This window comes from Asterias amurensis, chromosome 1 (genome assembly GCF_032118995.1).
Source record: "Asterias amurensis chromosome 1, ASM3211899v1".
Classification (NCBI taxonomy): domain Eukaryota; kingdom Metazoa; phylum Echinodermata; class Asteroidea; order Forcipulatida; family Asteriidae; genus Asterias; species Asterias amurensis.
Window position 1 is genome coordinate 18,385,692 of NC_092648.1, and position 26,519 is coordinate 18,412,210.

Genomic DNA, 26,519 nt, shown 5'->3' on the forward strand with positions numbered 1-26,519 from the left:
TGGTTCCTATTTGCAAAATGATTATTAGCATTCATTATTGTTATTTGATATGAGGTACATGACCAAGATGGAGGCAGCATGAAAAAGGCCTATCCGTGTTAATCTTTTCTTATGACTTGTTTTGTCCATTCCAACAATTTCCATACAATATTTTAAGTAATCTGGCCTCTGGTAACTGTGTATGTTTTGCCGTCTAATGATAAGACATTCCCAATAGAATGGCAGGGTTTATGGGTTTGAATCCCACCAGAGTAATATGCATGTGAGTATGTTTGTATCCCAGGTGATGTAATTTTTGTAAAAGGTTTAATCATTTCCGGATGAAATACATGGAAAAACCATGAGCATTTTTCCATGTCATGCAAAGTGACACCACTGCAAACAAAGGAACAGCACAACAATTTGGTTTATTCCAACTATCCTGCTTTAAAGGCAGGGTGTGCTCCACAAGTTAATGACCATAAACAAATTACTTTGTAAAGAGCAAAGGAGAGCTGTTGATATTATTTGCTTGCAACTTATTTATCCATTATGTTTGGATACACCAAGTGAGAACACTAGTCTTTGACGATTACCAAAGGTGTCCAGTGCTTTTACCTGGATCTATCATTGAGGTTTTAGAAGTTGTCTTGTTAACAGTTTATTGCTGTACTCTGCCACCTTTTTTTTCTTCACTGATGTGAGTTTTGTCAAAGCAAAATCCCCTTGAAACATCAAATGTGAGCTTTTAGAAATTTAATTAGTAATTTTGAAATAGGGACATCACTTTAACAAGGAAGAAGGAAATGGACTCCATGACTGTACCGCCCCTTTAGAAAAACTGGCTGATTGACAACCTGATTTTCTTGACTATATTTTATCCTTTATTTTTTAGATGTGAGTTTTTTTTATTTTTTTATTTGATGTTGCTGTATCCAGCCCTTTAAAGCACAAAGGAAGTGATGATCTGTTTGTATCTGTTGTTCTGATACTCACTCCGACCCAAAAGTACATCCTATAGATGACAGTTTATCTTCCGGAACGTAACCGCTTCGCTTATAATGTATTCCACTCCATTCTTTGTCATAACACTTTATAATTTTTTGTGTTTACATGTTAGTTTGATATAGTGTAAATTTACATATCAGTTCTGTCATGGAGGAAGGAGGTTCTGTGTAGTGTATAAACACTACAGGAAAGAGGATCACTGGTATCAGAGACAACACTCTAGTGAAGGCCGTTTGTGGTTGTGATTTCCTTCCTTTATTTCATAGCCCCAGCCAACTTTGCTGCATTGCTTGTAGATAGCTGTCACCCAATACGTGAAGGGTGAACAGTTTGTGCCAAATGACTGCAGAGAGCTATTAGCGGTTTGTGATTGTGCTTGTAGAATTAGCTGTATAAAGGTAAGCACACTTTTATCCAACAATAATTTGTATTATTAGTTAATAACCATATTTGTTACTTGATAGTGGCATGATGTACACAATCTCTCTTATATTTACAATAATTTTTGACCATACGCTATTTGCAACATCGAATAACAGTATCTATATATCTAACCCATTTAAAACTGAATGTTTCTTCCGTCTTCTCTCATTGGGTTCTTGGTTAGGTACAGTGATTTTAAAAGTTCGTTTTTCTGAGAGTGCTTGGCTTCATCCAACCAGAAGAAAGGAAAGGAAAGGAAATGAAACCCACCCAAGAGGATTTTCGGGGAAGGGTTGGTGAGGCACTTCCATTTGGTGCTCAATATGTGGCATAGTGTATCCCGCCTATTGTTTTTTTTTTAAATGTGGGGATGTCTGTTTTAAAGGCAGTGGACACTATTGGTAATTGGTAATTGGTCAAAGACTAGCCTTTGGTGTATCTCAACATGTGCATAAAATAACAAACCTGTGAAAATTTGAGCTCAATCGGTCATCGAACTTGCGAGATAACAATGAAAGAAAAAAACACCCTTGTCACCTGAAGTTGTGTGCGTTTAGATGGTTGATTTCCAGACCTCAAGTTCTAAATCTGAGGTCTCGAAATCAAATTGATGGAAAATTACTTCTTTCTCAAAAACTATGGCAGTTCAGAGGGTGCCGGTTCTCACAATGTTTTATACCATCAACCTCTCCTCGACTCGTCGCCAAGAAAGTTTGTATGCTAATAATTATTTTGAGTAATTACCAATAGTGTCCACTGCCTCTAAGCATGCAGCATCCATGGATAATCATTTATAATTCATGTCACACTCAGATGACGTCGGTTTGGAATTACAGTTAAAATGTGATCAATGTAGGACTTAAAATTTTCAATTTTTGTTGGAGTTTATCCCAAACTTTTGATTTCTTCATACCTAATTAAATTTCACTTTGCCTATTGCTTCTTTCAGATAAACACACCTCTGTGAAGGAGGGATTGATGCTACAAGCTGAGAAGAGACTAACACTGGGAAGAAATATATCTAACTCTGCGACGTCCAACTTAGGCAGTAGTCTTGCACTATAAGGCTGGAATTATACTTTCTATTGCTAGCGCCAAGGCTGAACTTTAACATCACAGAGCGCAACATCCCATGGTATTATGAGGCCGAAACGAGCTGTCATGGCAACTGCAGGGTTTCTTATGAGCCTCACCTTGTTGTTATGTCTGAGAGAGGACGTCTTAGGCGGAAACTTCAAGAGAAATGTGAGTTTTAACAACATGTTCAGCCCTAAGGTTGAGAGCGTCTTCCATGGCATTCAACCGAGTTCGGTTGAGCTGAGTTGTTACACACTCAATAACTCATGGGCTGTTGGGGAACTCAAACGAGTCAACCTCGAGTGTCGAAAGCACTTCCCCCAGGCTCTCATCATTGGAGCCAAGGGTTGTGGATCTTCAGTTCTGAGGAACCTCCTAGCTGTGCATCCAGGGGTTGCGACCCCAATGCAAGACTCAAACTTCTTCTCGACTTACTATTACAGAGATTTGGCATGGTACTTCAACTGGATGCCTCACGCCACTGAACGGCAACTCACCCTAGAGAAATCATCTGAATATCTCACCTACCCAGGTGCAGCGGAAAGAATCTCAAAGGATCTACATGATGTTAAAGTTATTGCGTTATTATGCGACCCAGCGAAAAGAGCCTTCAATGAATACTTCCAAACCAAGGGGGGCGAGTACCTCTTAAACCGAACAGACAACACGATATTAAGTCGCAAACAAGCAAATGATAAAGTTGCAGTCCAAAAAGCATGGGATGATTATGCGAGAAGTAACCCCTCTCAATACCTAAGGAAGAGCACTTTTCAGAAGACAGTACTCGACAAAAGAGGAGAAATTGTACAAGATTCTCTTTATATTGACAAAGGGATCTACGCTAAGCATTTGAAACAATGGGTTCAACATTTCCCGAAACAGCGTATGCTTATATTGGATGTAGACGGAGACTCTATTCTCAAACATCCTGTCCAGCTTCTAAACAAAGTCGAGAAATTTCTTGGATTGTCTTCATACTTTCATGAAGACAATTTCCTCATTGATAAACAAACTGGCATGAACTGTTTAGCAAAACCCTTCGGCGCCTGTATGGATTTAAACAGCAGAGGGCGCCCTAAACCACAGATGACCAAAGTAATCCAAGACAAACTTTCAGCTTTTTATATACCTCATAATGAAGAGCTAAAAAAGTTGCTAAATATAACACTGATGTATCATTAAGGAAATTGTGTTTAATTTCTTGAGATACTTAATGCGGGTTTCAAAGTTGTGTATTGTGATAAATTATTGTTACTGGGCAATCATAAAGCGTAACAATTTTCTGCTATATTAGCAGAAATTAGCAGGACAATAGACATATACTTTACATTATGTCACAATATAGTTTCTGGCTAGTATCCTTATTCTGGTAAGCATCGTTTTGTTGTACTTAATTTCATTTTGTGCTTAGCAGCTTTATGGTATGGGGCCCTGAGCTGATGTAAATTGGATAAACCTGTACTTAGTAATGGTCTATGATTAATTAAAAAAATCCACAAATAGTTTGTTAATTGACATGATTTGTGATATAATTAAAGTCACCTGGAAGTGGTATTTTTTCAAAATAAAGCTTTTGTCACTAATATATGTGTTTTGATGAGTTGAATGTGAATAAACAGTTAACTAAGGTTTTAAAAAATCAGTTCTTATGTTATTTACAAATTTAAGAGTAGACCCCGACCCGAGAGGGCGCTGTTCGTGACGTCAATCGAGGCAGACTTTGCCTGTAATGCGTAGAGTAAACACAATTGCAAAGTACATGTACGGACCAAGTCGTGAGTTGGTACAGTTCAAAAAGTGTTTTTCTGCGTTCAGCAGCAATACACCTTTTTTTCCGGCAATGCCGACCAGGTGTATTGCTGCTGAATGCAGAAAAACACTTTTTGAAATGTACCAACTCACGACTTGGACGTACATGTACTTTGCACGTGTGTTTACTATACGCATTGCAGGCAAAGTCTGCCTTTAAGACGTCACAAAAGGGGTAGGCGGAGTCAGCCCCCCCCCCCCCAAACAACTTTATATATATTTTTAAACATATAAATCGTGACAAACAATTACTAAAAAAAATGTTTTATTGTTCGTAAGCATATACTCTTATGTTTGAAAGAAAAACAATTCTATTTCCAGGTGACTTTAAAGGTGGGGTATACTTTTGGTAATTGTAAAAGATCAGTACTTTCACTTGTGTATCCCAACATATGCAGACAATAACAGCGCAAATGGTTATTGAAGTTGAAAAAATAAAATGGAGAAGAAATACTTTTTTGCCTTTCACGAAAGTCTGAACTGAAAGCCTTTCTCAGATTCAAGTATGAGGTTGAAAGTTACCTCTTTCTCTAAAACCACACATTACTTCAAAAGGGGTAGTTTCTATTACAATGTTTTATAATATCAACAGCTCTCAAGTGCTCTTTCACTTACTTATTACAAAGTACACCCTGCCTTAAGCACTGTCGATACAGGGAATACCACAACGGCCTCTCAGATTAATTTGTTTACAATTCTTCTGGAACTGCATGCTTTGTGGAAACTTAAACGTATTAATATGGTCACACCAACTAACGCCAAAGCAAATCAGTAAATTTGATTGGAGGATTTAAAGTCATGCGGCATTCATGTCATTTACATGTACATGACGGGTGTGAATGTCATTATGTCCTCTGTGCAATACTATCCGGAGGACATTATTGCATATGCAATAACGTTCGCCGGACGGTTTTGCATATGCAATCGTGTCCGCCCGTACGCTGCTGCATAATGCAATTGTGTCCGCCCGGACACATTTGCATATGCAGTTGTGTCTGCCCCCGTGCAAAACCGTCCTTGCAGTAAATTAAACGCCTTTGGTCGACGGAACATGTTCGCCATTTTTTTACAAGTTATGGGTGCATGTCATGAATGACATGGGAAATGTTCAGCCGTTCGGTATTCGCTGCAATCATGAAATACGTGAATATTCATGCTGTAAAATACAGAAGTCCAGTGCATGCACGCTCGCTTACGCGCGTACATGCATTTTCAGCCATGTACAGCCATGTACATGTTCATCGGATGGTTTTTGCAAAGCTCTGGACACAATTGCATATGCAAAAATGTCCGGAGCGGATAGTATTGCATGGCGGACACAATTGCGTCTGACACCGGCGTCATAATACACCGCACGTTGTCGCCACATATTACAAAATGTCCACGTTTTAGTGGACGCCAAATACACGCGATGTGCAATTTGTTGGTATGAGCAGTTTTATCATTCTCCTATGACTGTAACAAAGATCTACTTAAATTACAACATGTCCACGTTGTAGTGGATACCCAATACATGCAATGTTGTACAGTTTGTATTATGTGCAGTTTTTTTCTTTCTCTTAAAGATATATTTACCCAAGGAACGTTTGCGTCCGTGCCATGAAGAGAATAATGTTGATTCTTTTGAGGATGGAATAGTTTCTTCCTTTTGATTCGGCTTTAAATTGCCTCGTTGAAAGGAACTTGAACATTCCACATATTGACCTCATAAAAGAGTTATTCATAAGCGTTCATCATTTTTTGTTTAATACCAACTAAATTCAGGAAATATATTGTGTAGACGGGAAACGGCTTATGTCACACATGCGGGTATGTTTTCTGGAAACAAAACTGCTAATATTGAAGACTGGCCTCAAACATAATATTAAGAGGTAGGCTAGGTCTCACTCATTCGTTTTATCGTTTTTATCGAGAGTCCACGTGAATGCTGACCAGTAACCTTCAAGTTAATGGTGGGCCTGTCTGGCAAATTTCAAAACAAATCAAGCAAAAGTTAGCGCAATCACATCCGACATCCAGACTTGACCTTTTTTGTCCGGCCGGATATGCGAACCTTAATTATTGACATAATGACTTCGGTTATTACTGCACGTACTTCCTACCTCTGCTTTCAGCAAAATCTCAACAAGGATTTTATCTGTAAAGGCCCTTTTTATTATTTTTTATTTTTTTATTTTATACAGTGCATGATATTTTTAAATATGTAGGCCTACAACATACTTTGTATTAATGATTTTAGCGGTATCCCCTGTTGTTATGTTTATCCGTTTCCACATGTTTCGTTTTTATTCATACTCATAATGTTATACACGGCTCGTTTTTAAGCTCGTTTTCCAGGATTTGGGTAAACGTAACCACTTAATAAAAGTTGGATAAGTCTTTGATCACACGTATACTAAGTTGTGCCACCAGCCATTGTCAATTTATCGAATGGTTCAATCTTAGTTTTCCTTATAAGCTAAATTTCATACGGTCTCACGTGCACCCTTCCCTAATAATTGTTTGTTTCCAGTCTCTCTGGCATGACGGTTTGGTTATGAGGCATATGGTGTCATTACAATAAACTTTTGAGAGGTCCCTGGTCTATCCCTTATATGATGTTACGCTCATAGTAGGCCTAGTTTATAATATATGTGCCTATTGACATGTCAAGTTAGTACATTCACTTAACAAACCTATGGGAATATCCAGTATTCAATATCTTAAACATTGATATTCACTGTACAATGTGAATATCAATATTATCCGATAGCAAAGAAACTTTGGTACATGCCGTGCCTTGCCCACAGGAAGTATCCATCATGGTTGAAACCAAAAGATTTAATCTGGTTCTGTCCATCTTGCCCTACACTACTCTCTCGTCTGACCGTTGCATGTGCTGACAACATTATGTTATATATTATAACATTATGTTGTCACCCATGACCCCAGCCATGACTACTATGTGTTCCATCCGTTTGACAGTTTCACTTGGTGGTAAAATCACAGCACTTTAGTTTGTTTTCTTGCCAGATGCGTTTACGCAAAGCGAGCATGTTCAGTCTCTCTATATATAGGCCCAGAAAATAGTGTCCATTTATTTGTATACGTCAGAATAAAATTGTAAACTAATGATCGATGATTATAAAAATGCAATCATCGCTATGGCTCATTGTGTTTAGTGACGACAGACGAGATTTTTTTTATAAATCTTGGGCCGGGGAATGCCACACCCATTTGTGGATGTTTTTGCGCTTTTGTATCTATAGTGAACTGCTCGATTTCACAGACGTAAATATCAATTTTGAGTAAGGGTTTGCGGCATAGCCATATGAAAATCTCTAAAGTTGGGGATGGTTCTGAGAAGAACCATCAACTCGACGCTGATCGTCTTCTAGAGACATTTTATTCGTTTTCTAACGAACTATTAATCCGTTATTAAAAATATATAATACATTTGTTTTAACGGATTGTTGGTTTTAATAACGAACCAATTCCCGCTGGTAATTATTACGTCCAGGGCACGATTGGGCTTTCGTACGAAAGCAAACAATTTGACCAAACACAATAATATGAGGTTCACAAAATAACAAACCAGTTTATCGTTCATATAATATTGTGTTTAATAAGACCTCGCAAATAATGAATGGCAAACAAACATGTTTAAAACAATTCAAAAGCAAACTAATGATTAAAGCTATTTTGCAGGCATTTCAGCATTTCTATGCTTATTGCCATTTCTATAAAGCTACCACGCCCAAACCACGCCCCTGCTATGTCTGCAAAAGTTCCATTAATCCCTTGCACGACACCGAATCAGTGCACTCGACCTGCATCATGCGCGTCTACCATTTCCGCTGTGGTATCTCATTTGGCTTCATTGATCTGGGTTTCAATGTTTGCGCACATTCTGAGTCCCTAAATGGCGGAGAAGTTGGATACGCCCTGCCTACCCATGTACTTTGCACATCGTGAAATTTGTCTCATTAAGTTTCACGATAGATTACACCTCAGTTTGGCTGAAAGGTAAACAGAGCATCCCATGTGTCAGACTAGTACAATACAATGCCCATTTCATTAAAGGCAGTGGACACATAGTTGTTAGCATAAAACCTTTACTTGGTAACAAGTAATGGGGAAAGGTTGATAGTATAAAATATTGTGGAACACGGCTCCCTCTGAAGTGACGTAGTTTTCGAGAAAGAAGTAATTTTCAACGAATTTGATTTAGTGACCTTAAATAGAATTTGAAGTCTCGAAATCAAGCATCTGAAAGCACACAACTTCGTGTGACAAGGGTGTTGTTTTTTCATTATTATTTCGCAACTTTGATGAGCAATTGAGCTCAGATTTTCACAGGTTTGTTATTTTATGTAAAGGCCTATGTTGAGATACACAAAGTGAGACGACTGGTCTTTGACAATTACCAATAGTGTCCACTGCCTTTAAAGAAATCTATATAGGCTAACTTTATAAGAATAAAAACGGGCGTTGTTTTTCATCATTTGTGTTGGGTAAATCGTTCAATTTACTTTACTGTGTAAGATCTAATTTAGCCGTATAGTTACAACTGTTTGCAGTTATACCGTGTGTAGTGACGTCATGTTCGATAGAAGATGTCGTTGGGCGGTATTGTTAAAGGGGATAACATCACTCTGAATTCGTTACAATGTTTTCAGCGCGATTACAACAGAAGATAGCAGGACGAAGAAACTTGAAGACACCAAGGTTCCACTGTTATTATTGTCGTTGCTTATTGGCTTTGTGGTAATGGAATCGGTAGGAGGGGCTTCGGTCGTGGGCGGCATCCTAGTGGTTGTAACTCGGGTAGTCGTTGGCGGGGGTGTTGTGGGATCATTTGGTTCGTCACACCCATAAGTATCCAGCATGTCTTGAATGTTCTCCTCGGTGGCCGGCTCGGCACCTAATTGAACGTTGGATTCAACAATGGCGTATCCATCCTCATACGGTTTGGCGAGAAAGATATACTGTTGGTTCGGGATAACTTCAGTGTTCGTGCAGTCGTGAGACTCACCGAAGCCATGAACAGTCACATCTTCGTAGATATTCAAACTGGGTATCTTCTTGTAGACACACTCCACAGAAACCTCGGCACTGTAGACCATCGCTCTGAAGAAACGGTTGAAACGCGGAAGATTAACGAGAGTGACGTTACCAAGAAAGGCAATTTCCACATTGGGTGCGCCCGCCCGAGTCGTGACCGGTTCTGGCTGCCATCCTTCAGGGGGACTACAGGCCGTGCAAACCCCGACAAGTACCGCCACAAAAGCGAGGAAAGCCATCGGTTTACATCCATCCTGGTTAATCTTCATCTTGGTTGATTCGAGACGATAGTCCACTATTATTCTTGATATGTCAACCTTTCCAGCGATACTTCTGCAGCGAGCTACCGGTATAAAGTTTAATAAATCAGTCTCATCGAAAGCTTCCAGAGAGAGCTTCTCTTCTTACGATTTCAGAATAAACAACCCGCTCTCGATAGTATCTAACACTTGGACTATACTGTGGTCTATTGGGTATTCGGTCTATTAGGGCACCCTGTGTTTATTTTGCCCACGCATACCAAGCAATCTGTCTCTTCCAATTATTTACAACTCGACCATGAAGAAGGAAAAATGTGACCTGGGGAGTTGTGGGCGTGCACAGACCACAAACAGCACTGGTATCTCCAGAGGTCCTACTGTGAACTACTTCACCCGTAGAAAGACACCATGCCGTGGGTTGGTTGCACCCATCCATTAATGAGTACAGTTAAACTTGACCAAAGCATTTCAGCATTGAAGTATTCCGATACAGCAATGGGTTATTGTCAAGACTTGCGCCGTGTGGACTTGTTGGGAAGTTTTGAATGTTCGGAGAGCGTACGTTCTTCAATTACATTTTAACCTCATTATTTTCTGAACTGCAAATCTCTGAAAACCAGACTGACATGACTGGGCTATAGACCCGACTATGTTGACTCGATTATTATTCCTTTACGAAAGTTAGCACGGCCGTATTATTGCAACACGTTATTTCGAAGTTATGGGAGTGTCATCCAACTTGTTGAAATCTTTGATATACTGGCTGCTTGCAGCCCCAGGATGATGACACCAAAACGTGAAATGGCAACATCCCGAGATGAGTTATCACATGGAGCAATATATTGCTCCATGGTTATCGCGAGATGACGATATAAAAAGTAATAATTTTATGCCGTCTTCCAGAATATATCGGGAACACGATATCTTACTTCAGTATGTCGCCATCCCGAGATAAATCATCTTAGGATGTTTCGTCATAAACCTATAACTTATAAGATCAATCAATCCATCAATCAATCAATAAATCAAAGTTTTTTTTGTAGAGCACCAAAATCAAAAGTTTGTTCTAGGGCGCCGAGGCACCCAGTTGAATGGTTAGATGTCATCACTTCAGTGGTTAGATGTCATCACTTCTGTGAATTGTTTCAGGCCCCTGTCCCCGGGAAGTCTGTTCATATGAAAAAACTAAGCACATTGTTTCATACGCGAAAAACCAAAATGCTCAGGAAATTGTTGGGTAAAGTTTCACCATGAGAGAAAATTCACAGGGGTCTTTAATCACCACGACCACAATACAAGCATTGATTCTCCGCCACTGATGAACTCTGCTGCAGAAAACAAAACGCGGGTGGGGTGGTCAACAGCATCTTTTGCCATAAGCCAACCAGAAAGGACTGAACTTGACCTGATTTCTGTATCAACTGTAGTCTTGGTGCAAGACGTTTCTCGTTTACTTTTCACGCACACCGCGGCCAATAAATTCTCCGACAGCGCGCGCACCTACTCGCCTGACTTATAGGGCGGTGAGTGGACTAAAGTCAGGTGAGTCGGTGCGCGCGCTGTCGGTGAATTGGCCGCGGTGTGCGTGATGAAAAGGAAACGAGAAACGTCTTGCATCAAGACAATATCAACTGATGTTCGGACCGTACAGCAGACGAACTTTATGGTTGAACTGTTACCCATGAATGACGCCCGTAGCGACTGTCAGCTTCATGGTGTGCAACTCTGACGTTGGTGATGCTATCCCGTCCGTAGTAGACATTACGAAACAATGATTAAAACAGCAAACAGTAGGCCCTTCACATGTCCGATAAGGGCAGGCAGGCAGCTGTTCTCGATTGAAGCGCCTTGGGAAAGTACAGTCGGCCAATTCGGCACATCGCCAGTAAGACTTTTTTAACCATCATCTTGAACAACAAAAAGTAAAACAATAAACGCGTGCCAGAGCAGGCCTGATTGGTTTGTGTTTGAATAACATATCCAATTTTGTCAATTTTAGTTTAAACAAAGACAAAGGTAGATATAGAAGAGGCGCCTGTACATTGTCGAGTGCAATGTGATCCACCATAAATTGACTGTCCTCATTTTCCCCCCATTTTTTATTGTCATTTAAATAAAAATAAAGAAATGTATTACTGTTAATTCTTTCTGTACATATTTATAGCCTGAATAATTACATTGACATATAAAGACAATTATACGCTGACGAGTGCGATACTGTATACAAGGCCATAGGCACTCAAGTGACAGCTGTCAGATACAATCACTTTACTTTTTGTTTTGCATTCTTTGATTTTATCAATAGCGCCCTCCATTGATGTTGATGCGAGAGTGTTTATGTTGCGTGTGTGTGCGGTGTGTGTGATGTGACCTCGACATATCATATCTTGTTGTGTGAGAAGAAGAAGATACGACACAAATTATTGTTTTGTATGATATAATTGATTCTTGGATCGAAGCACAATGTAAACGACGTTGAGAACGAAGGGATAGAGGTAGCTGTCCGGATCAGCGTCTTTGTGGTTGCTGCCTAGATCTTAATTTTTTTAAAAAAGGTAAGTTCATGAGTTTTGACTTTGTTTGAGACTTGGTCTTCTGCTTTTCTTCCAGTAGGCTAATAAAAAGCACTACAGTTTTATCATATGGTTTTATATACCAAGTCCGTGGTTCTTTTTCTTCTTCTTCCTTGTAAAAAAGTGCAGCCTTCAAATGATTGAACAAACTGATCATGACAGACAGATAGACAAATTAGGTGCGTGGTTAATTACGAATAATTACACATTACATAAATTATGTATAACAATATTATTTAGATTTTGATCTCAACTCGACGCTTTTATTACTGAGACCACCTAGAGCCAAACGAGAAGAGAAAAGACAATGAAGAAATTTTAGTTTGAGATGTGGGAGGAAAACCCAAGAGAATTATGCCAGGGAAAACCCTACTCCTAGAACTATGGGGGTCGACTTAAAAGAAAACTGTATATATATATATAATATTGGGAATGGTATTTTTTTAAGGGCTAAACGATTTGCGTGTGTTATGAGATTCACCCTCACTAGCTCTGTTCGTGGAGACGATAGAAGAACGAACCTCATAGTTCTAGGAATAGGGAAACCCATGCAGTCAAGAGTAGGGACTGAAAACCCAATCCACAATAATGACATTTTGACATTACTGTTCTAGTGCCCGTGGTGTGATTCGAACTGGGATCCCAGAGGTGGAAGGTGAGGCAAGACACCACTCACCAACCTGACCGTGTGACGTCGGGAGAGTGTGTGTGATTGTGTCTGAATCTGATTTTTTTTTTAAGACAATGAAGAATTTTAAGTTTTAGACATGGGTGGAAAACCCAGACGGCTTTTAACATAGGTCTCATCACTGTCGCAATTAGCATTAGGTAATGGCGACAGTGATGAGACCGATGTTAAAAGCGGAGCCATTTACAGCTCAACAAGGTGGGCTAGAACAAACCCAGGCTACTACATGGATGCAAGGCTACATTTGGGTCCACAGAGGTGAAAGGCATGGACAGAAACCACTGAGCCAACCCCACTGCCCTGTGGAGTGTGAATGTGATTATAACAGAACAGGCTTGCTGGGGTCACCTTCCGATAATTATAATTTTGGTCTTCATTTTGTGCCCATTCCTATTATCATCATGCAGCCATCAAAATAAGCAACTGAACTATGAAAGGCTTTAAAACTGTTTTTTTTTCCTCATTTTTTGCAATTTTTTTTTGAAAAGGGATTGGCTCTGGTTTGCCCTATCTATTGCTTTTAAGCAGTGAGCTTTGAATTGTAAACCCAAGGTTTTTATCTTTATGATTCCCAATAATTCTAGGTCTGTTATTTCACCTTCCATTTGCCCTATGTCATTGTCATTGCTTGCTCCTAGAAAGAATTCCTCTTAGAACTAGATGAGGTTCGTTCCGCTGAGGCACTGGCAGAATGAACTGCATAGTTCTAGGAGTAGTCATTACCTTCTTGCCCCATGACACCTTACATTCAATAGAAATTGATGATTTCCTCATGGAGGTAGGCCTAGCCCTTAGATAAGAAAACACCTTTATGCCCTTGCCCTTTCATGAACAAAGCATCCATGCATCACCAAGAACAGAGCAATCCTGCGATCCAAAGTAAGTCTTTGTCAGGCAGACAAAAGACTTACAGACAAACAACTAACGATAGCTTAGATGCATTTTCCTTTCCAAAGTCACAAATTTCAACCAGTTTGACCCAATAGTCACCGTTTTATGGTCGTTTGAATATCGGCGGTCAGCACATTTTGGCTGAAATCAATGAGAAAGACCATGCTATAGCGCGAAAACCGTTTATCAGATGAAGCTAAAATTTGAAATTTGAGCTTGTTGAGCCAAGATTACCCCATAAACCAGATTTGAGCAAATTTGAATAGGGTAGAGTTTTTCCTTTGGGTGATTTGACATGGAATGACCTAGAGAATTTTTATTTTGTTTTTAGGGCTCGTTGAAACGGATACTGTAAACTTGTACTGTATGTAGACATCCTTGTGTTGGCCTTTGCCCTTCACCATTCACATAAAGTGACTAGGTTGTGATATTTTGTATTTTGTGCTATTGATTGGAGAATAAACATGATAACAATCAATTTAAGTGCAGGAGATCATATTATATTTCAGACATTTAGCCTATTGATTGTGCTGGTTGTATTTCAGTGAATGTTTTTCAATTAGTGAGCCAGCTTCCTTCCCGTGCCTCTACACAATTATTGCAACGTACAGGGTGAGTCATAAAGAGGTTGACTAGGATTGGTGATGTTCTTTAAAACAAACAAACGACGCTCAAAAGTTCAGCTAATTTTTTGTACAAGCTCTCTCACTGCTTAATAGAAAAAAGGAATGAAAGAAATTGATCATTCCTAAGAGGTGTAGCGTCTACTTTAATAAAGGTACTAATTTTGCAAGCTGTCCACGGAATACTTTTTTAAAAAATGGCCCTTGGACAGCTACAAACATTAGTGCTTTCAGTAAAGCAGGCATAACTTCTTTTAGAAATGATCAATTTGTTTCATTCTTTTTTATTCAGATGAGCAGGAAAGAATGCTTGTTAAACATATGTTTCACTGGGGTTTTGAGTGTCAGTTGTTTTGTTTTTAAATCGTAAGTCTCGGTCAACTTCATTTTTACTCGCCCTGTACATGTAGGTTTCTTTATGGGTTTAATTTTTTTTACTAATCTCATGACCTTTTGACCTTGATTCATTTCAGATGAAGGGGCACTGGTCTGGATCCCATCGTGGGGGCAACAATTCATCTTTGTACCTACCGATTCACGCCAAGTTTCCGGTGCGTATCCTTTTCCTTATCATCATCGCACTACTGGCAGGGATACTGATTACCGTCTGGAATGTCTACCAGTTACGTGCCATGCAGGAGTCCCACATGACTGGCTTCCACTCAAAGGTAGAAGCAGTTGGCGGGAGCGATACCTCCAAACCGGTGTATTGGATCCACGCCAAAAGGGTCAGTATTATTTGAAAACTAAGTTTTGGTAATTATTTCAAATGATACGTAAATTGCGGTTATTCACTGTTGGATATCAAATAATTAAATAAATAAATAATAATGAAAGTAGCTAAGCATAACAAATTTATAATAATTTTTTAAAACCAGGAAGTTTTCAAACAAGAGGATTAAGCTGTTTTTCAGTACCTACGAGGCACGGCTACCAGGGTTTAGTGATGAGAGCTATCGATACTGCGCGCTGCCCATGGTAACGAGGCTTAGTGTAAAACTTGTATTGTAAGCCTAATTTCATAGAGCTGCTTTTAAAAACACAAAAATATTTGAATATTTGCAATATATTTTTTTATATTTGGTTTTACCCTTATATACTGATGTTTGTAGAGCACCGTAACTAAGTATTTTCCCCGAGTCTTGTAAAAAACTTCACAGGCATATTACTTGCTTGGGATTCGAACCAATGACCTTAGCCATTGTCGAGCAGATGTTCCACCAACTAGCCCAACGATATTGCCCAGTAGCCCTGTCACAGCATAATTTTGTTTTGCTTTAAAGCTACTTTTTGTGCTTAAAAGCAGCTGTATGAAAACACGCTCCTGGGGCTAAGTAATCTCGCTGTGTGTTTGAATCACGGTCGTGACACTTGTGTCCTTGAGCAAGACACTTACAGTACATCTATAATTAACTCTCTTCACTCAGGAGTAAATGGGGACCTGTGAGGGCACAGACGGTTCTTGTGGTTAATTTAGGTGCGCTACAGCTGCATAATTGGCAGCACAGGCTGTATACTCCCAAGGGAGCTGTAATTGTTTTAAAATTAAATAAAAGCCCCAGTTGCTGGGAGTATTAGTATGTGAGCGCCAAAATGGATTTTAAGAGCACTTTACATGAAGCGGAGCCACCATTATACCTCTTACAATATCTAAACAATTATTCTATTGTGAATGTGATGTCAGAGAATTGTGCTTTAAACAACTTTTTGATTTAAGCAAAAATAAGCAGGATACCAGTCACAGTTTGTACATGTGACATGTTATTTTGGCTGGTAACCTCAACCTTGTTAATTCTTATCTCATTTTCCACCCTATGCAAAGCTTCAAACACCACTTTACAATGATGCTAGTTTTAAATTCATTTATCTCATGAAATAACTATGGCTTCTTGTCCTTAATTGTAACAGCTTGAGTCTGGTTACCTGGACCACATCATGAGAGTATTTGAGCGTATTGGCTACAGCCGAGGGGGACCAGACTCAGAATGGGATGTGTTATGGACTCATGATTATCCGTTTACTGAGTTATCAATGGCTATTGAAAGAATGGAGAAACATCAAAAGGTAAGAGAGAATTTAGGTGCCTTGATTTATACCCATTCATTGTATACTGTGGGGTTTCCGGGTCCTAGATATGGAAGACAAGAAAAGATAATATTATTAATAATAATAATATCAAAGTCTTATCGAAGTGCATGTATCTACAAAACAAGGTACTCAAGGCTCTGAGGTTATACAAACTTCCAGAAAGATAGGTTATCACCATGATCACAGTGATGAATTCTGAGACCCAGTTATTTAGCACCTTAAAAGGGTTTACAAGGTGCTACGGCGCATATAGCAGCCACAGCCAGGAACACCGGGGCGAACCCCTTCTCTTTTCGATAAGTGTACTGGGTTCTTTTACATGTGTTACACAACACATGGGACCAACGGCTTTACGTCCCATCCGAAGGACTTAGCAATGATTAAGTGTTTTGCTTAAGGACACAAGTGTCACGACTGGGGATTCGAACCCACACTCTGCTGATCAGAAACACCAGAGTTTGAATTTGGTGCTCTTAACCGCTCGGCCACAACACTTCCACAAGATAACATCACGCCAACCCAACCACCATCTATTTCCTGGGCTCAATTCCATAGAGATGCTTAATATTGCTGTACATTTTTCTGCTAATCACAACTTAGTAGGATACAAGTTACATTTTGTACTATGTAAAATGGTATTTTAGCTGGTAACCTTATTCTGGTAAGCATTATTTTGTTTTACTTAGCATTTCTTTTTGCTTTTAAAAGCAGCTCTAGGAAATTGGGCCTCGGTCTTTTCTAACACTCTGTTATGTTAGCAAGTCTTAAAATCATGCAGATTTTGAAAGTGCTGTGTGGGATGCAACCTCTACTCTGACATGACTTCTTCTTTTCCTTTCTTCTGCAGTTGAACCATTTTCCAGGGATGGGTTTTATCACACAGAAGGTACAGCTGGCCACATCGAACGTAGAGTTTGTTCCAAGAGCCTACAAAATGCCACAAGAAAAGGATCAGTTCTTAGCAGAGGTGGGTGTTTTGTCGCGTAGACACACATTCTTGAAGAGAACATTCTATCCCATCATGTTTCTAAAAAGAACTGGCAGTTGACAACTCCTTGTCGACCACCGGTTCTTTGCAAGATAATAAAGCAAGAAAAAACACCCTTGTCACACGAAGTTGTGTGCTTTCAGATGCTTGATTTCGGGACCTCAAATTCTAAATCTGAGGTCTCGAAATAAAATTCGTGGAAAATAACTTATTTCTCAAAAACTAAGTTACTTCAGAGGGAGCCGTTTCTCTCAATGTTTTATACTATCAACAGCTCCCTATTACTCGTTTTTAAGTAAGGTTTTATGCTAATAATTACCAATAGTGTCCACTGCCTTTAATGATTATGATGAATTTAATGAATTGAAAAGTTACAATAATATATGTTCCTTTTGCATCTGTTTTTCTTCATGTAACTGGTCAGGCTTCAGAGAACAAGGAGAAACTTTGGGTGCAGAAAAGTAACGCACATCGAGGTATCAAAGTCAAACCAGTAGCAGGTCAGTTTAAGTTTTAATAAATGCTAGGGGAACATCTTGGAATATTGCTTTTTCATTCCGAATAGTCTTTTTCTTCGGTTGACTATGTTCTTATATTTGTTTTTGTTTTAGAGGGCTCCTTGGTGCCTTCTCAAAATAAATCCAGTGGAAAGTTCATCTGGAGATTAGATTAATAATTGAAATAAATACATTTACAGCACGAAAAAACATTTTATGGAACATTGTGCAAAAAGTAAATGTTTATGCAACAGTGAGGATATTTTCATTAAATAGTTGGACGAAGGAATGTTCCAAACAAACTAGGCACACTTTCTCTTTCACCCAGAGAGAAATTCTCTCTCCATAGCACGAATGAGATTCACCAGTTCGTTTTAAAACACTCTAGTGGGTTTTTGCCATTTAATTGGAAGATAAAATGCCATATGACCAAGAATCCTCCAATCAAAAGACAACAATCTGATGTAACTGATGTTTCTGATGTATGTACTTGAACATTTTACGAAACTGAAAGTACCTCATAGATTTTTGTTTTTTTCCGAACCTTGCAGAGTTGGACCTGAATGCAGCCAACAGTTTCATCCAGGAGTTTGTCCGTAATCCATTTTTAATCAATGGTCGCAAGTTTGATATTGGGATCTATACCGTGGTGACGTCCGTTAATCCTCTGCGTGTGTACATCGTTGATGATGAAACGCTGGTCCGCTTCTGTGGCAAAGACTACCTTCCTGAGGATTTCAATGATGTGAATAAATATGTGGTGACGGACGACTACACACCAATGTGGCTGGTAAGAACTAAAAAGTTCCTTTAACCCCTCGATCCCAGCAATCAGCCTTCCAAATTGCCTCCCAATTTACCTCCAAATTTGACAAAGCTCCCAAAAGAAATTGTCTGGAATGAGATTTTATTTTACATGTTTCTTTGATGTTTTGCCAGTGAAGAATTTGTGATATTATTCTTCTGCTATCCAATTGTTTTCTAGTGTAACCAATGTTATAACAATAATACGCATTTGTTGTTTAGCCTTTTGTCATACCAGACAGCGTCTTAAAGCACCCCTTTCTTGTTTTCTACAAAATATGCGAAATATAAGATGTATTAATTTACATAGCACCATGTAGTTGTTTACAAGCTGTCGTGGGGTGATTCGCAGCCAACCATGCCAAAAATCGGTGCGGTGAGATCAATCACCCCACGGAACAAGGTGGTGTGTCGTGGCCGAGTGGATAAGAGCACCGAACTCAAGCTCTGATGCTTCTGTTCAGCAGAGTGTGGGTTCGAATCCTGGTCCTGTCCCTGAGCAAGACTCTTAACTACAATTGCTTCGCTCCACCCAGGGGTAAATGGGTACCTGTGAGGGCAGAGATGGTTCTTGTGATTGGTTTAGCCGTTTAGCGCATATATTACGCACAGGCTGTATACTCCCCAGGGAGCTGAGATGGTTTTAGGAACGGTTTTAAGGCCCAGTGACCAGGGGTAATAATGTCGGAAGCGCTTTGCGACATCCCACGGGCGTGAAAAGAGCTATATAAAAATGGTCTATTATTGTTATTATTAAGGTTCTAGCCTACTTAGGGCTTCATCCAACATGGGATGAATAAAGTCTGATGATGTAGAATATTTTCTTAACTAAAGACATTTCTTTCAATATTTTCTACAGATGCCATCTTTTGAAAAGTTGTTCAATCAGCAACATTTCTCCTTCAAAGAATCACTGAATTCCTACATAAGATCAAAAGGTAAGAATTTATTGCATCTTCATGGATGAAGAGGCATCCATAACGACAAAGTGTTGTTTGGTTATAGATAATAACAAGAATAATAATACGCAGTTCTTGTATAGCACTTCATTAAAATGAATGCTTAATTGGGACTGTCTCGAAGAAAAAACCTGTTTAATGAAAAAAATATATAAAGAAAATACACAAATGAAACAAACGGGTGAAAACCCCTGATTTATTCATCTTTATAGATAAAAAACTTTCGTTGTGAGAATTATACAAATTAGGACCCTTCAAACACTAAACAGCCCTGTTCTTTGAAAGTGGGCTGTGGGATAAGCGACTCGGTTTCTTTGAGAGCCTGTTACAATTTAACATTTCAAATCTCGCAACATCTGTGTGGAAGTAAAAATATATACCCCAAGTTACTTTTTAGTGAAGTGAGTTAATCTATTTGATTGAATTTTGTGTTTATATTCTCAGGAATGGATTCATCCAAAATCAACTCACAAGTCTATAGTGCAATTCGAAGTGTGTTTCTTAACAAACATCCACAACTTTTAAAAGCTCTCAACAAATATCAACATAAAAAGTAAGTGATTACGGGTTTATAAACTGCCTGAAATAAATTGCATGTAAGTGTTGGTAAATAAGTAGGATTATATGTTGTTGTTTTGTGTGGCATGTTTTGGCGGAGCAGTCAAGGGCACTGGATTCAAGCTGTGGTTTTTGATCAGCAGAGTGTGTGTTCGTGAGTCCCATTTTTGGTACTTGTGTCTTTGAGCAAGATACTTTACCATAATGTCCTTTTTGATGGGACATCAAACCATAGGTCCTGTGTTCTAAGGAGGATAGTGCATGTAAAAGAATTGAAAACACTTGTTGTGAAAGAGTTGGGATTAACCTTATTTGGTTCACATAGCAAGCACCCTCAGGCTTGTAAGCTAATATGACTAAGGTTATGCTTTGATCCATTACCAGGAATAAATGATAATATTTTACAAGAACTTAAATGTTTACTGTACTAGAAAGTACTGACTATTCAGTGCTTAATGCACATCTGTGTGCAAAATGAATTGTTGATTTCTTATGATTTACCTGTACTTTGAATTAACGTTTGTTTCATTTCGCTTCATATTTTCTTTTCAGTGTATTTTTTGAATTGATGCGGTTTGATTTTGTTTTGGATGAGTTCCTCAATCTGTATCTAATGGAGGTAAATAATGTTCACTGCGTTTCATTTAATGTTTAGTCTTAGGCCAATGTCACACATGGCAATTTGTGGGCAACCAGTTCCAGGCAATCTCCAAGAAGAAAAGGCATTCACATTTGAATATTCACATATTTTTTTTAGGTATCGAAAACATTGTTTGAATAATGACTCATGTGCTACCAAAGTGGTCCTGTCGCATGAACTGTTGTGGAGTTGCCTGTAAAATCGCCTTGTGTGACAAGGCTCTATGCTTGCTATGAAGGCATACAGAAATCGTTTTTAAATGAAGTTAAGACTTGATTTTATAAGGTCTGAGTGTTCATGGTATTTATAATGGTAGGGTCAATGATTGGTATAAAGTACTCAAAAAATAAATGACCGTATAAACTTACTAGAGCAGAAGTACTGCAAACATTTATAGTATGAACTATTTTTGAGAAAGGATTCCCTTCTGTTCTGGCTGTTCATGTGTTCAACTTAAGCAGCGTTCTCCCTTAACAGTGATCAGAGACTAAATGCCAGCTAAAGTTAAATATGGCCGACGATAGTGACAATACTCAAAGTCTTTTTTGAATGAAATTAAGCCAGGTTCACACTTCCTGCAAATGTAAATGTAGTACAAATTTTTACATCACAAATTCGCAACAAATAATATGCGTCAGTTGACTTGTGTTCTACTCCTGCGAAACATTCGCTGCAAAAACAACCCTGTGACATCAAAATTCACTTCGCATAGTACGATCCTGGGTTCAGTTCTTCAGACAATAGCCCTAGACCAAGGCCAATAACGGTAACAAAAATTATGAGATTATTATTTCCACGGTTCAAATATTTCTCTCGATAGGTCAACATGTCGCCTAATCTTTCTTCAAATCACTTCATGCCAAACAAGTTTTTATACGAACACGTCATCTTTAACATCTTGAGTGTAGCTGGTGTAGCAAGAAATGTTCCACACAGCCTAAAAAAGGGGTAAGTATTGAAACGGGTTACTTCCTCGTGCAAATTTCAAATTTGCGTTCTAAATATTTAAACTATTGTATGCAAGTTTCTTGAGAAACATGTGCTCTTAAGTTTTAAAATATCACATACTCTAGCCAAATATGTCATTTACCAACCTAAATTTGGCCATAAAATGTACGTGCTCTGCGCACTCATCTGATTGCGCCCTCTTTGGACTTAATCTCATAAGGCCTATTTAAACACACGTGACACGGTGATCACATGGTTAAACATGGACAAAGGATCCCCTCTCGACCTATTGGAAGATTAGAATCATTCATTTTGGACAAACACCCAAAATGTAATGTAATTTTATACTTGGTTAATTACTTAACTTGGTAGGAGGCATGATATTCTTCCTTCTTAATCTTTTTTTCAAGTTGTTTTGATTGGGGTAGGCTGTAGCTGTGTCAGTTGTGACAGGGTACAGTTCTTATTGTCAAGATTTGAAGAAAGACAAAACAAAACTATTCTCATTTTGTTTCTTGTCCAGTCCAGAGGATGCCAGAACAATGGAAGTGAGTGAGAAGGATATTCTGGTTAAATCAGACGTCTGTGGCAGCTCACAGTGCATAACATGTATCTCAAGTGTAAGTATGGAAACTTGATGTGTACAGATGAACAGTGAAAAACGTTCATGAAATCTTACACCCTGTTCAAGATAATTTTCTTGATGCTTAGGAAACTAGAATGAGATTCAGTTTAAATTCTTGATTAATAGACATCCTATATCTGTACACTTTGATTTTTATATTACCCATTGTAATTTGTTCACATTTTCAGACTATAGATTTATGTCCAATGCTTTGCCGCCCCCCCCCACCCTAATTAACTAAAAATGCAAGGATTGCCCCCTCGTGATTTTTTCTTCAAATTTAAGGTTAAAGTGTACAGTGAAATATTGTGTGCAAAACTGACTACATGCAAAGCTTACCTAGTGATTTGTTTAAATTAAGGTTTCATTATTATTACAATGGAAGGCTTACCCCTTATGATTTGATCATATTTAAGGGTACAGCTTTAGTTTATGCCCCAAAAAGACTAAAAATGTAAGACTGTTTGTGGTTCGTTCTTCAGGTTCAATGCTTTGCCCTTACGGGTTTTCCACTACCTATTGTTTTCATTGAATATCTCTGAATTTTTCAAGCGTACATCTTAAATGCTAAGAAAACACGTTTTTGTGATTCATGTTGCTGTCTTTTTATTATTGTTCTGTTTAGGAATGCCAGCTTTGTTTCAAGTGCCTAGTTCCAGATCAGATTGCAATGTTAAAAGAGTCGTACTATGAGCATATTCATCGCCAAAGTACTAGAAGAGTCTACCCCGAACCCATGGTAAGTCCAATCATCATGCTTTGGATCTGTGTTTGGTACCCTGCACACAGCTCTGACAATGGCATTCCTAATTCTCTCATCACAAAGGGACCAGACTGTCTTTTTCTTCCAGCCTCGGTTTGGTTACATTGGGTTGAATAGATGGAAGTCCAAGATTGCAGCAATCCTCAATAGTGAAGCCGTATCTCATGGACTAGGTTATTAACAACCATAAACACTATGGTAGGCTTGCCATCACTGGGGTCAAACAATGGAAGCCTACGTAAGTGCACGCACCACACAAAACTCTCTGTTAATGACGGGTCTTCCTTTGACATCATTGAGGGCACTGTTTTAGCTTGTGCTCATTTGCAAGGGGTCTACTCCCTAACCAAATATTCATGTTTGTTAGGTTGTTTATATTTATTGTTTGCAATATTTCCCAGCACATTCATTGTTGGGTTTTGCCGAGCAAAAAATTTAATTGATGTCATTCTCACACTTGGTATAATGTCAGCGAGTAATGAATGGGAGGTCAAAGGTTATTACGGACAGGAATTAACATGCTCAATGGCGGATCTCTGGCATAATTCATGAGCCTTGAAGTGTGACATCAGATGTCCAGGCTAAGTTTGTTAGTGATATGTTGTACATGATGAAATATTTAGCCTCATTTTTCGTCTTTTTGACCCCAGTCCCAGGACGAAGCGTTACATTACGATACCACCAAAGATTCATCGCTGACCCCAAACGATCGGGTTTTGAGAGAATGGTTCAGAGCAAAATGCCGTGAGGACATCTACTGGTGCACGTAACACAGAGAAATCTACTGGTGCACGTAACATAGCGACATCTACAGGTGAATGTAATACAGGGACCTCTACAGGTGCACGCAACACACGGACCTCTACTGGTGCACGTAACATAGATGCATCTACTGGTGCATATAACATTAGGCTAAATTGTGTATAGAGATTCACAACAATGGAAGAGCATGTGAAACCAGAAGGCATTGCAGCTGAAGACAATCAGATAAGTTTTTTAACTTTTTTATTAAAAGTACTGGTTTTTCTATAAAGAAAGTTTTATTCTTCATGTTTCCAGAAAACCTAAATCTTGTCTGATACTTTGGTAATTTTCCCTAGTGCAACTGCCACATGAAATGTTCCAGTAGATATTGAAACTTCCCACATAGGTGCCTTTTCCTAAGGGAAAAAACTTCCTTGCCCTTAACAAGGATGAAGTATTAAGCCTGCTTGCGTGCATTATATCTTAAGCTTTTTATTTCTTGACTGAAACGGCTAAAAGGTGAGATGTCTTTTAATTAATGTATTTCTTTTAAATGTCTGATATCTGTCGGAGCCATGAGGGTTTTAAAAAGATTAAGAGGACAGATCATGGGTCAATTTCAAAGCGCTGCTTAATTATAGCAGAATAACATTGCCAGAAGCATAAGCGTATTTAACAAGTTAGTCAGAAAATTAGGTGACCAGCTTGCATGTTCAACTAGGATGTGCAATGTCATGCCATTCATTTTCCTACAAACCCTGGAAGTAGCCGGTTAGCATACCTTTTTCATGTGCTAACAGTAAGCAGCGCTAACAAAAAAGCAAGCACAAAATTTATAATTAAAGAGCTCTATGAAATTGGGTCAAGATCTAAATAGATCCTTTTTAGATCTACAATATTCTGTGTGTTTGTGTGCGTGCCGCTTGTTATTAGTAAACTTTTTATCGTAAATAACCAATGAGTACGTTCCACAGACACAGAAAAAGAAAAAAAATTTAAACCAAGAATGTGCACAGATATCTGAGCAACTTTTAAAGACAAATTTTTTTAAATGAGAAGTACTCTTTTAAAGTATACAAATTCCCTTCACTTTGGAAATGAAATTGCAGTCGTTATTTATGCTGGACGATTACAAAACACACTGAAATATTTATAGTCAATGAGTCAAACATTTACATTGTATTTCAACTCTTATTTGGTGCTCATTTTAAGATTGTTATCATGTCATTGCTTATGGCTTGAAGTAATTACAAATCAAGTTTAAGGCCTCTGTTTACCCTTTTAGTACTCTCGGCCTATGAATTGGAGATAATTCCTTTATAACAGAACTTTTTTTTTAAATGAAGCTGTCAGGCGAGCCACTTTTTGAACCCTATTTTAATGAGTTTAAAGAACCACCCACTGAATGTCCATTGTTAGTACTTGGTTGGAATAGAGATTGTTCTATTCCTCTTGTTTTCATGGTTTGGTTGACATGCTTAGGGCAGCCAAAAGTTTCAAAAATTTCCCAAACGTACAGAGAGTACTACTTTTGACGACCTTGTTCCTTCCTCCCCCAAAGTCAACATTTGTCTTTCAAAATTGGTGCACATAATGTAAATATCAACATTTTACCAACTTTTTAAAGTCGCACATTCTCTGAACCAATCGGAAAACCAACCCCTGGGTTATTTTTTGTATGACTGCAATTGTTGAAAACTTTTGAAGGTCTTTTTATTAAAGTACTATGGGTTTTATAGGATGGTAGGTAATTAGCCAAATCACATGAAATTTTTGCCAACTACATTCATGCTTGCATACAGACACTATTGACTGACACAAGATAGACGTACTATCGCATTTGCGTCACGCCACCATCGCCCCATACAACAACAAGGGGTGATGTTCCCTCATTTTGCACACTGGTAGTGTTAGTATGTACGCATGATGTGTAATTAAAAGGGTCATTTCTGTAGGAACTTTCTCATTATAAAATGGAAGGAAAAGAAACAGTATTAAAGAGTAGGATAATATTTTATGAAAATCCTATTTTTTAGTCATTTCAGAAATCATTCTGATGGTTTTGAATGATAGTTGTAGTCTGTCGGCCTGCAATGTTTTTTTATATATTATGTTGTAAATGCTATGAGGTTTTTTGTTTAGACTTTGCTTTTTACATATATGTAGTACGGTCAGAGATATCTGTCTGCTGAAAAGATGCAATGATAAGGGATGCAAAAAGGCTTATTAATTTAACAATTACTTCTCCTGTTATATTGACAGGCATATCCCCATACTGTGATTTGGGCACTGCCTGGTGATCAGTCATGATTCTGTATCCTTTTCTTCCATTCTGTGCATTCTTAATGTCATGTATTTTTGAACATTTTTATGTAAGTGGCGCAATATATGTTCAATTATTATCAATTATTAGTAAATGTTCTGCACATAAATACCAGTTAGGTGCACAATTGTACAATACATTTTATGATGGAATGGTTTTGGCAAATGTAAATGAAGAGTAGGAAGTTTTTTAAATTCATGTATTTCTG

At 38.4% G+C, this 26,519-nt stretch overlaps 2 protein-coding genes across 3 annotated transcripts; both read left to right on the top strand.

Moving 5' to 3' along the window:
• Positions 1-1,178: 1,178 nt before the first annotated feature.
• On the top strand, positions 1,179-4,229 carry LOC139939796 (heparan sulfate glucosamine 3-O-sulfotransferase 1-like). Of its 2 annotated transcripts, none has more exons than XM_071935915.1 (2): positions 1,179-1,385; positions 2,360-4,229. In XM_071935915.1, exon 2 carries the CDS (start codon positions 2,551-2,553, stop codon positions 3,667-3,669), a length of 1,119 nt encoding a protein of 372 aa, XP_071792016.1. In that variant the 5' UTR covers positions 1,179-1,385; positions 2,360-2,550; the 3' UTR covers positions 3,670-4,229. The 2 variants fall into 2 exon arrangements, with proteins under 2 accessions (XP_071792016.1, XP_071792024.1); XM_071935923.1 differs by lacking the exon at positions 1,179-1,385 and adding an exon at positions 1,553-1,594.
• Positions 4,230-11,964: 7,735 nt separating this feature from the next.
• On the top strand, positions 11,965-26,055 carry LOC139948583 (probable tubulin polyglutamylase ttll-15). The gene is made up of 13 exons (XM_071946757.1): positions 11,965-12,154; positions 14,848-15,102; positions 16,283-16,438; positions 17,310-17,429; positions 17,875-17,950; positions 18,499-18,737; positions 19,611-19,689; positions 20,155-20,263; positions 20,821-20,887; positions 21,729-21,856; positions 22,380-22,476; positions 23,107-23,220; positions 23,895-26,055. Exons 2-13 carry the CDS (start codon positions 14,848-14,850, stop codon positions 24,012-24,014), a joined length of 1,560 nt encoding a protein of 519 aa, XP_071802858.1. The 5' UTR covers positions 11,965-12,154; the 3' UTR covers positions 24,015-26,055.
• The last annotated feature ends 464 nt before the right edge of the window (positions 26,056-26,519 follow it).